Source organism: Polypterus senegalus, chromosome 3 (genome assembly GCF_016835505.1).
Source record: "Polypterus senegalus isolate Bchr_013 chromosome 3, ASM1683550v1, whole genome shotgun sequence".
In the NCBI taxonomy this organism is placed as follows: domain Eukaryota; kingdom Metazoa; phylum Chordata; class Cladistia; order Polypteriformes; family Polypteridae; genus Polypterus; species Polypterus senegalus.
This window is the reverse complement of record NC_053156.1, coordinates 162,380,663-162,394,668: the sequence shown is the minus strand read 5'-3', so window position 1 is coordinate 162,394,668 and position 14,006 is coordinate 162,380,663. Positions and strand designations below refer to the sequence as shown.

At 34.8% G+C, this 14,006-nt stretch overlaps 1 protein-coding gene across 1 annotated transcript in view; it reads left to right on the top strand.

Moving 5' to 3' along the window:
* LOC120525671 (cytosolic 5'-nucleotidase 1A-like) overlaps positions 1-9,206 on the top strand; it is a 30,765-nt gene extending 21,559 nt beyond the window's left edge. Inside the window, exons 4-6 of the mRNA XM_039748171.1 lie at positions 5,822-5,944; positions 7,743-7,927; positions 8,564-9,206. Coding sequence (XP_039604105.1) covers positions 5,822-5,944; positions 7,743-7,927; positions 8,564-8,911 — 656 coding nt within the window. The 3' untranslated portion in view covers positions 8,912-9,206. The remainder of the gene's footprint in view (positions 1-5,821; positions 5,945-7,742; positions 7,928-8,563) is intronic.
* The last annotated feature ends 4,800 nt before the right edge of the window (positions 9,207-14,006 follow it).

The following is a 14,006-nucleotide window of genomic DNA, read 5'->3' as shown; positions in this document are numbered from 1 at the left end:
CCACTTGAAATGCAGACTAGTCAACAAATACATAAAGGTGCTATGCTTTACATTATCCCAATGTCAATGGTTTTTATGTCTTCTTTTTTTTTTGGTTGTGATGAGATATATCCAGTATATGTTACATGTTACTCTGTTTAATTTTAAATCTGTATAATTTTAAATAGCACAGGAGTTAGTGTTATTGCTGCTTCATTTTCAGAGACGCAGAATTCATTCATGTAGTATCTGGTGAATAGTGTACCTCTGCACTAAGAGAGATTAAAATTCCTAAATTGTGGTCCTTTTTTAAAGGGGGTTTAAGGGTTAGAGGAGGTTCATTTGAATATAAATACAAATTTTTCTCATTATTAAAGGAAAGAAACTTAAAGCATGTGTTCACACATTACCAGACTTTTTGTTTTGATAGATACAGTGGTGTGAAAAACTATTTGCCCCCTTCCTGATTTCTTATTCTTTTGCATGTTTGTCACACAAAATGTTTCTGATCATCAAACACATTTAACAATTAGTCAAATATAACACAAGTAAACACAAAATTCAGTTTTTAAATGATGGTTTTTATTATTTAGGGAGAAAAAAAATCCAAACCTACATGGTCCTGTGTGAAAAAGTAATTGCCCCCTTTTTAAAAAATAACCTAACTGTGGTGTATCACACCTGAGTTCAATTTCCGTAGCCACCCCCAGGCCTGATTACTGCCACACCTGTTTCAATCAAGAAATCACTTAAATAGGAGCTGCCTGATACAGAGAAGTAGACCAAAAGCACCTCAAAAGCTAGACATCATGCCAAGATCCATAGAAATTCAGGAACAAATGATTACAGAAGTAATTGAGATCTTTCAGTCTGGTAAAGGTTATAAAGCCATTTCTAAAGCTTTGGGACTCCAGCAAACCACAGTGAGAGCCATTATCCACAAATGGCAAAAACATGGAACAGTGGTGAACCTTCCCAGGAGTGGCCGGCCAACCAAAATTACCCCAAGAGCGCAGAGACGACTCATCCGAGAGGTCACAAAAGACCCCAGGACAACGTTTAAAGAACTGCAGGCCTCACTTGCCTCAATTAAGGTCAGTGTTCATGACTCCACCATAAGAAAGAGACTGGGCAAAATCGGCCTGCATGGCAGATTTCCAATACGCAAACCACTGTTAAGCAAAAAGAACATTAGGGCTCGTCTCAATTTTGCTAAGAAACATCTCAATGATTGCCAAGACTTTTGGGAAAATACCTTGTGGACTGATGAGACAAAAGTTGAACTTTTGGAAGGCAAATGTCCCGTTACATCTGGCGTAAAAGGAACACAGCATTTCAGAAAAAGAACATCATACCAACAGTAAAATATGGTGGTGGTAGTGTGATGGTCTGGGGTTGTTTTGCTGCTTCAGGACCTGGAAGGCTTGCTGTGATGGATGGAACCATGAATTCTACTGTCTACCAAAAAATCCTGAAGGAGAATGTCCGGCCATCTGTTCGTCAACTCAAGCTGAAGCGATCTTGGGTGCTGCAACAGGACAATGACCCAAAACACACCAGCAAATCCACCTCTGAATGGCTGAAGAAAAACAAAATGAAGACTTTGGAGTGGCCTAGTCAAAGTCCTGACCTGAATCCAATTGAGATGCTATGGCATGACCTTAAAAAGGCGGTTCATGCTAGAAAACCCTCAAATAAAGCTGAATTACAACAATTCTGCAAAGATGAGTGGGCCAAAATTCCTCCAGAGCGCTGTAAAAGTCTCATTGCTAGTTATCGCAAACGCTTGATTGCAGTTATTGCTGCTAAGGGTGGCCCAACCAGTTATTAGGTTCGGGGGCAATTACTTTTTCACACAGGGCCATGTAAGTTTGGATTTTTTTTTCTCCCTAAATAATAAAAACCATAATTTAAAAACTGCATTTTGTGTTTACTTGTGTTATATTTGACTAATGGTTAAATGTGTTTGATGATCAGAAACATTTTGTGTGACAAACGTGCAAAAGAATAAGAAATCAGGAAGGGGGCAAATAGTTTTTCACACCACTGTAGATAGATTTACAATAAGAGGCATTTGCTCATTTTTCAGCATAGCTGTGCAGATCTATAAGTTTTTGGTCTGCATTTTCAAATTGTTGGCTTAATACTGGTAAGAGCTACACTAAAGATTTACATTATTCTTCTCCAAAAAACAGTTGGCATTTTGTATCATGTAATTGTGAGACTTTTTTCTAGGTGCATTATGAAGTGATTAGAATAATCTGTTTTGAATTTATGTTGCTTTTGCAGGACTAAAGCAGGATATTTATGTTTTAAATTTATACTGGGGCATTTGATGTTAATTTGGAATTCTTATTCGTTTCAATGGTTATAGTCTATCTATCTTCAAATCTCAGAATTACTCTTTTTCTTACCTTCAAAGCAGATCATGGGTAAGCACCCCCCACAATTATCAGCCAAGTTAAGCCAAATCATTCAGTAACATAAACCCATATGAGTTTGCATCAATTAATTAAACAGAATTACATTATATAAATAGAACCAGTATTATCATAAACAGTAGAATTGTATTTTTTTATTTTTTGATATCATTGTTTATTTTTTATTTTTTTATTATTGATTTTATTGAAATCACACAACATTCCATACTAATAAATCAATTTTTTCAAAAATAAGATTGAAAACAAAGCAACCCCCAACCCTGAGAAAGAGAGCTAAGCCAGCAGAGTAAAACTTAAAGCTAGTAAAAATAAGTAAATAGATGAATTAATAAGTGAATAAAGATAATTGGAGAAGAAAAAAAGAGGAGAGCTTTAAAAGCTTATTCCACGATGTTATTCTGCACAGATCCTCTATGTACGAATTTGATTTTTTCTAGTTTCAAATAGTATATAACATCAGTTACCCACTGACTTAGAATAGGAGAGTTAGGATTCTTCCAGTTGATAAGTCTACATGCCAATAGTGTAGTAAAGGCAATTACAGTTTGTCCTTCTCCACTTTAAGCCCATCTGGGAATACACCAAACACAGCTGTTAATGGGTTCAGAGGAATTGTGACACCAAGGCTGTCTGATAGGCATTTAAAGATTTTGGTCCAGAATGATGTTAATTTGGTGCAGGTCCAGAACATGTAGTCTAGTGAGGTTGGATCTTGCCCTGGAAACATTTTGGACAATTTTAAGTGAGACAGATGTGCTCGAAATATAATTTTAAGTTGAATAATTGTATACTTTGCACATATGGAGCTTGAGTGAATTCCCTGCATTGCTACCTTCCACTTCTTTTCTGAGATGTTGAGTGAGAGATCCTTTTTCTAATGTCCTCTTGGATCTTTGAAAGGGAGGGACTCTAGAATGGTTTTATATATTGCAGAAATGCTGTCTGAGTCCTCAAGACTGATCAATATTTTTTCTGGTATTGGGTAGGTTCTGTTTAACAAAGTTTCTGACTTGAAGGTAGTGAAAGAAATTTGTTGCTGGATAGTTAAATTTGGAATATAATCGTTTGTAGGATGCAAAGACATTGTCTATGTACGGATCTCAAAGTGATTTAATCCCAAATGTTTTCCAGACATTAAAAACTGCATATGTTTGAGAGGTTTAATTGAAATGTTTTTTTTTTTGCATAGTTCTGCTCCAAAGCTTTGATTGAGTGATTAGGTTTATTATGGTCATGAGTTTTGAATAATGACTCCAAAACTAATGTCATCATACAGATGTTCTATTTGTAATTATTTTAGAATGAAAATAGCTTCAGAATGGCGTCTTAAGATATTAATGTTATTGCAAATTTATAAAGTCCAAGTCAAATCAACAGAAAATGCTACCTATATTGTTAGTAATGTACAACTTCGCAGAGTGGTGACTTTGGCATTCATTTTACAGCAGTATAACTGTTGCCTCTTAATATTTATCAGATTAGTTGACATTGCATTACACTAAACAATTCAGCCTCTTCTCAATAGTAATTTTTCAAGAGAAGAAAAATATACTTGACTCTTTTAATTTGAGTAAAACTCAAGGTCTCTTGCTTTTCATTTGTAAATGTAAAATATGTATGTTCAGTTTATTTTTGTTTTGATATAAAAGTGGGTTAAATACTTATTGTAACTACACATAAAAAGATCAGAATAAACAAAACAAAATAAACAAAAATACACTGACCTCCAAAGTATGGAGTCTGGCATTTCTTTATTGGAATGTAACTACACAAAGAATCACCCCCTTTGTAATATTCCAATTTTTTTTGCTTTATAGCCTTAAATGAAAACACACAAACCAATATTTTTCCAGCTTTACTTACTCAATGGAATCTATAATATCCAAGTGAAAGATATCACAGCTACAGTTCAGAAGAATATAAAAAAATAAAAAACAAATACTGAGATTAGTAAAGGATCACCCACCTCCTAAACTCAATCAGGTGTAAGTAATCACCATTTCCATTGCAGATCATAGTTACTGGCTTCCACCTGTGATCAATTGTAATCAGTGTGATGAGTGAAGCATAAAAACAGCTGTTCCTGGAGCATTCCCTTGCTTGGTAGTGCAACTGACAGCAAACAACAAGGCTTTATTAATCCCAAGGAGCACAGTAAAGTCCATAATAAAGAAATGGCAAGTGTTTGGTAATACTAGGATCCTCCCTGGATCCGGCAGTCCATCCAAACGGGAAGGGAATGGTAAGAGAGGCTACCAAGAGGCCAATGGCCACTTTGAAGGATTTACAGGATTTTATGGCAAAGAGTGGCCATTGTGTGCATGTGACAACAATTTCATAAGTGCGCCACAATTGAGGCTTGTTTGGGAGGGTTGCAAGGAAAAAGCCACTTCTCAAGAAAGGCCACATTAAGGCTTGTTTGAGCTTTGCCTGAATGCACCTTGAAGATTCTGATGCCAAGTGGAAAATGGTCTTATGGTCAGATGAGACTAAAATCAAACTATTTGGCCTCAATACCAAATGGTACATCCAGTGGAAATCCAATGCAGTTCACCATCCACAACACATCATGCCTACAGTAAAGCATTGAGATTGCAGCATCCTGTTTTGGGGGTGTTTCTCTGCCACAGAGCATTGGGCTCTTGTTAGGACAGAAGGAAAAATGGATGGGGCAAAATAGCATCAAAGTCTTGAGGAAAATCTGCTACCCTCTGCCAGAAAGTTGAAGATGGGCAGAATGTTCACCTTTCAACATGACAACGACCCAAAGCACGCAGAATTGACCAAACAGTGGCTAAAGGAGAAAAAAGGAAATGTCATTGTGTGGCCTAATCAGAGCCCAGACCTAAATCCCATTGAAAATCTGTGGAAAGATTTGAAGATAACAGTTCACCAACATTCACCATCCAATTTGACCCAACTTGAACAGTTCTGTAAAGAAGAGTGGGCAAATATTGCTCAATCTAGATGTGCAAAGCTGATAGAGAAGTATCCCAAAAGACTCAAGGCAGTCACTAAAGCAAAAGGTATTTCAACAAAATATTGACATTGGGGGGGTGAGCCTTTATTAATCTCAGCATGTCTTGTTTTTGATTTTTTATAATTTTTCTGAACTGTAGCTGTGATATCTTTCACTTGGATGTTATAGGTTTCATTGAGTAAGTAAAGCTGGGAAGAAATATTTTTTGTGTGTGTTTTCATTTAAGGCTGGAAAACAAAGAAAATAGGAATGATTTGAAGGGGGTGATTCTTTTCTATACCCAATGTATGTGCAGTGGCCAGTTATTAGTTTTGGCTGTTGAGCACATTTTAAAATACAAATATAAATAAATGCAAATTGTCTGATTATTTTTCTAATAGTTAAAGCCGATCATTAAATTGTATTTGTTGTTTTCTATTAGATTTAGGAATAGAGAGATTTTGTATGACTGGTGGAAAAAGCCCTATTGGATACCTCAAGGCCTATCTTACCAACCTCTATCTTTCTCAGGATTCAGTTAAAGTTCGGGAAGCAATAGAAGAAGGTATTTTTTATAAGTTGCTGGGGTTATTCTTGGGGTGAAATTGTTTTTCTACCTATATCAAAAATAAGTGTGTTTTACATTAATTGTTAATTAAGATCTGACTCTGTATGAACGAATGTCCCCTTGCAGTAGACTTGCGTACTGTCTACAATAAGTTACTATCTTGTTAGATGTCTGAATAAGCCCCAGCTTCCAGTAACACTGTGCTGATTAAAGCAAGTTTAGAAAACTAATAAATGCAATTCTGATGTTGTAAATGGATCTATTTGTCCTGCTATAACCTCCTCTTTTTTAATGTTTTGGCAATTTGCTATGGAGCTTTTTGACTTGAAAGTTCATTCCTGTGTTCCCATTCCTTGAACGACAAAATTAATTCCAGGTATATTTAATTCATTGTCATTTTAGGTAATGCTCAATGAGATGGTGATTTAATATTTTCTTTTCAAATGTAGGTAACTTACTGTGACATTTTTGAACACACAAAATATCAAACTGTCAGAAAGTTTAGAGTAGACACATAATGTAATATATATATTGCAAGCAGCCTGTGGTTTCACTGGAATATGTTTTTTAAGTATCTTTCATTATTTATGGTTTTAATGTAGAATTTACCCATTTTCTGACTTTGGCCTTTGATGCCTATCTTATTTAGTAAATTCATGAACAGAATAAACTAAAATATAAACATTCATTTTGAAAATTTGTGGATACATTTTCTTTAAAAAAACTGCAACCTGTCTATATTGATAAACAGGCTAATGGTACTGTATATGTATATTTTGCAAGTGGATAAAAAACCTTAATACAGCAAATTCCTTTATTTTTAAAACTAAGGAAAAGTATTTTAGTAATTTTTGCTGCTTCCTTACTGCTCATGAGATCTGAATTCAAATCAAGGTTTTAATGATAGTGTGGTTTTCATGTACACCCCTTGTATGTGCCAAGTTTCTCAAAGTGTTTCAGTTTCTCCCTGCATCCCAAAATGTGCACTAATAATAATACAATAATGGTAACCATACAGTTAAGGATTTATCCTAATTTTATAGCACAGAAGCAAGAATTAATATAAAATATTGTTTATTAATACAAAAAAATATATATATTTTTTAATTTCCCCATTTCACAATTGTGGTAGGTTTAGTGACAAAGGTCATTGACTACATCCCTGGTTAAGATTATGTTTGAGTGAGCTAGGACACTGAGATTACCAAATGTAACATTTTGCTATAATGCAAAAACCACAGTGTCTTTACTTCTACAAAATATTTACAGGTAACAATTTTTGAAGGCAAAAGTCCCAAATACGTGTTGGGTGAAGTTATTGTGACATTTCTTAAATGAAATTGTTTTAGTTCATATATTTGTAATTAGATTGTCCAGTACAAGATGAATTATCTAAATAATTTTTCTTTCCAATGTTTTGTTAATTTAATAAGATAAAAATATTTTCATAAGTATAGTTTATTTTAGAAATGTGTCCCCAATACTGTTTAAGAGGCCAGTTTTGAATACAAAAGTATACAGTATATATGATTTATAATAACCTAAATGGTGGACACATAAAACAGAATGTGATCTGGTGTAAGCATGCAGTAGGGACTTAAATAACACTGAAAAAATTCTGTAGAATATTTTTGCCTTATTTTATTAATGGCTGTTCATTTCTTGTTATGAAGTTTTGACTCTGTTTAATGTGTCTGTTTTGCAGATAGTCTTTAAAGTTTCTAATAACAGGAAAAATGAATGTTGTCTATTTCAACTAAGCCAAAATTATTAGTAATTAAATTTGTAATTACAGGTATTGCAGCTGCCACAATGTTTACTCCAAAGAAAGAAGTTGTGTTGTCTGATACACAGCTGAGGGTTGCTTTTGATGGGGATGCGGTTCTTTTCTCAGATGAGTCAGAAATTATTGTAAAGGAGAGGGGATTAGATTCATTTTTTGAGCATGAGAAGGAATTTGAAAATAAACCTTTAGCACAGGTAAATTTATTTTTACATGGTACAGCAGCTAACATTTTGTATACTTTGTGCTACAAAACGTGGTACCCTTTAACTGTGTGTATGGTACAAAAGAGAATTTATTTTTGATTATTGATAAATTTTTGAAATATTTTGAAAATCACTTGTTTGTGTGTATTTGTTATGCAAGGTTTCTATTATAAGAAATCCTTATTCAGATTAATCTCATTGGAAAGACTAGGTTTCTTACTTGTAATCAGGTTTCTTCAAGCCTAGCTTAACTTCAGATCACATTTCCTGCCTCTCACTTCTAAACATAATGACAAGGGAGTAAATGATTCATACAAAATATTGGGCTAAAACATTAAATGAAAGGGGTTGGCCTTTCTACAAAGGAAATATTTACATACATGTGCTTATATCCTAAATGTCCTATCAGCTATTTGAGAATCAGGAGGTGTACACTGACATAGAAACTGATGCAAGGTTTAGCCAAGCTAAAAGAAACTTACTAGGTGAGCAAAACTGTCTTTCAAATGAATTCTCAGAAATTGATCTTGCTTATATGACTGCTGTCTAAATAAGAGCATTTCATCAGAATAATAGATGTCTATTTGAGTTTTCATTAAATTGTTTTGCTTTGCTTTTTATTCTTAGGGACCTTTAAAATGTTTCTTGGAGGCACTGGGGAAAATACAGCGAAAGTTTTATGAAAAAAATGAGCGACTTGACTGCCCAGTAAGAACCTATCTGGTGACAGCCAGAAGTGCTGCAAGTTCTGGAGCCAGAGCTTTAAAAACACTGAGGAGCTGGGGACTGGAAATTGATGAGGCTCTCTTCCTGGCTGGAGCCCCTAAAGGTCCTTTACTTGAAAAAATACGTCCTCACATCTTCTTTGATGATCAGATGTTTCATATTGAAGGTGCCCAACAGCTGGGCACCATTGCTGCTCACGTTCCCTATGGAGTTGGACAAAGACATCATGTTAAAAAAGATGCCAAATGAAAATGTATCTGCAGCTTATTTTTTCTAAAAGCAGAGTCACTAATTGTTGGATATTACAGCTTTTCAGTCAATACTCAAAAAAAAAAAAAAAGTCAAACATATTGTGGAGCATGACATAAAAAACCTCAGGGTATGTTTTAGTTTTGTTATAAATTTGTCAGAATAACGACTATATTGGTATGTAGTGATAATCGCAACCACTGATTACTATGAATGATTCATGTGTAAAGCACATCTTCAAAGTAACATCTTTAGTTTTATACTCTCCAAAACTAAACTTGTGTTTAACAAATTACAAATTTGTATAGTGTGTATTCAAAAACTAATTAATGTCCACATTGCCAGTTTATAAATTCGATTGATCCAGTTCAGAGACATAGATTAATTAGTATGATATCTGAGAGATTTAAGATATTTGTTTCTATTTTAATTCCCTTTATTAGTTTAATATGAATTCTTCACAATAAGCTTTTCCTAGAAACAGCCCTGGACAAGGTACAGTTCCATCACTTACTCACTCTCTGTCATACATTCCAAGTTGACTCTAGCTACCATGTCTTTGGGGATGTGCAAAGAAAACACTGGAGTACCTGGAGGAATATGCATATTGCAAACACCAGTAACCAGGTGCAATATATGAATGTGGCACAGTGACAAAGTTTCTATATTACAGCACTTGCCACTGTGCCACCATTTTTTTTCTTATTTATTTAGTTTTATAAATAAATTAATCCAAAGTCCAGTTTGTCAATGTTAAAAAGTGACAATCTTTAGCTTTATTAACTAACTGAATATTTTCTGCCATTATCCATTGTTGTCTTGCAGTGCTGCTGGAGAATTTTGATTCATTTCTTAACTAGAAACTGTTTCTACCTAGTTGTATTTAAATGTTTTTGGCAATAGATTCTGCCAAAACTGATTTGTCCATTTCAAAAGATATGCCTTTATTGTTTTAGTCATCCTGGATTTTATATGTTGTCTTTCTGCATGACTCCTTCTTGGTTCAGAATGATGGCCTGAGAGTCTCATTCACAGTACTCAGACGCAAAGGATAATTTGTAGTTCTTTCAATGAAAGATAGTAAGGAGGCCCCAGATTCCGTCACCGCAATAGGTGTGTAGTGATCCACAGAATTGTTTTTAATCATTCCCAGACTGATAAGATTTAATTTATTTTGAGGTCTTTCAATATATCTTTTATATTAAGCCTGTGTTTCTCAGGAATACATGTAGTGTGAACGTCAATTAGATGAACTTCATTAAGATTTCTATAATATTGTTGGGGAGTATAGTTGCATTTGCACAAAAATAACCATTGAAATAGATTAATTTTCACAGATGCATAATGTTCTGTTCATCATCTCCATCTGTGACAGATACCTTTAACTAGCCAAAATGATCATGCATTATTGTCATTATCACAAAAGGTGAAAATGTAATTCAAGTATGGATGTTTTTGCATGTTGTAGACTTGCACAGTTTATTCTTACTCAGTGGGGAATGTTTTATTTGTTTTTTTTAGTGTCCCTTTCATACTAATGCAAGGTTTAAAATAAATCCTAAAATGTTTGATTTAGAGGTACGTAAGAGAACAGATTTTTACTATAATGCTTGTCCTGTATAATGAGAGCGACATACCTAAACTTTCAATATACTGTAGTAGTTAATTCAGTTTATATAGTGTGTTTTAAATTTGAGATTTTTTAATTTGTTATACCAATCTTTCATTAGAGAAAAAAAAAAAGAAAAGCGTGTGACCTAAGCCATTCACATTTTCATAAAATATAGCCTCACCTCCATCAAATGAATAGTGACAGTTTCAACAGTATTTGTACCACACCATTTTCTGTAGTGCTTTCTCTCATCAGTTCTCTATTTATACTTGCAACAGTACTGGACATATTTGTTCAAAGAGCATTGTAAAGAATAGCATGTTCATCCAAGCATTTCCTAATCTGCAAAGCCAAAAAAACTTTTATGGGGTGTCGCCACTTATTCTAGTAGTATGGCTGAACGATGTCAGGGCACCCTCACACAAAACTAGTTTAAGGTCATCAGTTATCTTAATTCACATCAATTTGGGAGAGGAGAGAAAACGAGAATATCTCAAGAAACACCACAGAGAAACTGAAAGAACAAGCAAACGTCATACAGACTTTATCGAGTTCCAACATTAAATGTAGATCTCTGGTGCCATGAGGAAGCAGTTGGTAACCACATCACTGCTGTGTCATTCAAAATCACATTAATCTTTATATATTTATAAATTATGGACAAATGGAAAAAGCTCACTTAAGTATCTGCCTGTATGTCGCAGGATGAAATATATGTAGGCCAGGACAAAGTTCCATGTCTTAAAGCTACTTTTGAAATTTACACATAATAATAATTAAAAAAATTAAATTAAATTGAATTACATTTAAAATTTAAATTTAATCACATTTTCTGTACATTTAAAATAAATTTTTTTTATACTTTTGTTGTACAATTATAAGTGTGGAGTTAAAAACCATCCAATAATTTTATGTTAACAGATATGTACCAGTAGTTTTTATGGTATGTTTTTCAGAAGTGATATATTGTGTGATAAACTGTGCACTTTTGTCTATTATATTTTAGATTTTACAGTTACTATTTAATATCTTTTGTGTGCATCGTCTGATTTTAAGATTTTTCAGTGTTCTTTGTAAAAGAGGCGGGAAACATAAAAAATTACTTGTATTTGGTGAGCAGCACCATTTTTACTTTCAAGAACTAATTTGGTCTAATGTTTACAAAAATATGCTTTAAAATATTTTATGGTTTCACATCCTGCTAATTCCAACAATCAGAAAAAAGTAGGTGGCAGACTAAATATTCCAAGGATTAATACACATCTCATTTATATGAGATTCTACAGTATAAGGTTTATTTTTCTCATAAATGGTCTTAACTGTCTTTGTTGAACTTGTCAGAGGCCAACCATCTGGGCTGGTGACTTATTCTAAAATGTCACTCATTGTCCACTGAAGGTACTATTTACAATATACTGTAACTCAGTCCTCAAACCTCATTGTTGTGTAGTTGCTGCAACTTCCTTTTTTACATAATCATACAAAATGCTGATAATGAAATCCATTGAATTATATGGTTTGCTCCTGTTCTCATTCTCCTTTGTCTGTAGTTCTTACAATTTAAGTATTTACAGTTTTTTAAATGGTTTGTCATTTATCTATTTTAGATGAATATGCATAAATTGAATAGTACCAGACCCTTTTGGTAGTCACTGCCATTTTAAGACTTAATTCACCATTTATTGTAGATTGTAAACCAGTGTGGAACGAGCCCCGGACACAGACAGATGGACAACGTTTTGTCACCCAACACACACGTTTTTATTTACAATAATATTTACAAGTCCGTTCACAACCCAGTGCCTCTACATCAATCCCCCAAATTCCAGGCCTCTCTCTCCAGTGCCTGCCTTATTCAGGCCACCTCCACTCCTCTCCATTAAGACTTCGTCCACTCCTCGCCTGACTCCAGTCATCGTACGGAGGAAGGCTGCCCCTTTTATGCAAGCCCGGATGGGCTCCAGGTGCTTCCCGACACTCCTCCACGGACACTCCCCTGTGTGGCGGAAGTGCCGGCTGTACACCTAGAAGCACTCTGGGTGTCCCCAGTCTTCTTCCCCCCAGCACTTCCGGGTGTGGTGGAAGTGCTGAGGTCCAGGGCTCTCCAGGTACCAGGGCGCCCCCTGGTGGTGACCACAGGCCCCTACAGGGTTGAGCTTCCAAGCTCTGCACCCGTGGTCCCCAGCACAACCAGGGTGGTCACCCCCTCCTGGTCTGGAGGAGGCGCAGCCCTACTCTGGTCCTCTTAGGTGTCCCGGCTGGATAGCACCCCCAGCCGCATGCCACACCAGTAAATACTTATTTACTTTATTTAAAATGTACTTTTTGTACAATGTTTAAACAAGGAATCAAAATGTTAATTTAGCCTGTGTATATGTGTATGCAGTGTGTTTATATACAGTATAATATGTACATTTTTTTTTTGATCTTCAGTTAAATGCTATGAATTTTAGACACAACAACATGAAAACAGAAGTAGTCCATCAAACTATATGACATCTTCCACTAACAGCAAGGATCTGCTTCTAAATACAGGTGTACATCTGTTAGGCATTACAACCTTTTAAGGGCTAAATTCATAATATTTATGAGATCGTTGGTAAATCACTGTGTTCTATGATAAATTTTAGTTGACATTTTTAAACAAACAAAATGAGATCTTTGTACTGTATTTTTGGTGATCTATGTTTTAATTGAAATAATTGCTGGAGATGAAAAGGAACCAGAATAACTATTTTGACAGAAAAATAAAATTAGTAAATGGGTCACAGCACACCCTAACTTGTGATTTTCAATCCCTAAGCTCAAGTCATATTCCTTTATTGAGGGAGATTTTTAGATGAGAGCAAATGGATGGCTGAGCCAGAATGAAACAGGAGGCATAATCACACATATTAGGCCCTGCTGGCAGAAGATTCTTAAAAGGTTAAGGAGTAGCATTACTGTATAGTCTTGTTTGTTGGCCACCAGGCCCTAAACCAATAACACCATAACAATCCATTTTTAAGTGCTGAAGCCAGATGGCCTGTTAATTGATGCCACAGAGAGCTCATATGAAGAAGGGATTTCCATAGATTGAAATGTGGGCATGTCAGAAATTTCCAACATAAGGCAATCAAAATTTTTATACTGTTAACAAAGGGGACAGTTTCCCCTGGAAGAATTTTAGCTAATATTTTCTTTACATAGACTATGATTTTAATTTAACATGTATTCTGCATTACTACACTGAATATATGTTACAGGTGTTTAACAGTCCAGTCTCAAAGGAATGTTAAGTTTACAAGCAGGATTGTCAAGTTTTATTATAAGCATTATAATGAATGATAACAGGGTTTGAGTGCATAACAGGAAAATCTTTGATAAGTACCATGTGCCTGCTTACTTTTTAATGCTGAATTTTGGTGTGTATCATGCACTTATTTTGGACAATCAAAATAAATGATTTGCTCTCTATGCTTGTGTTAATGTTAAGTCTGGAGT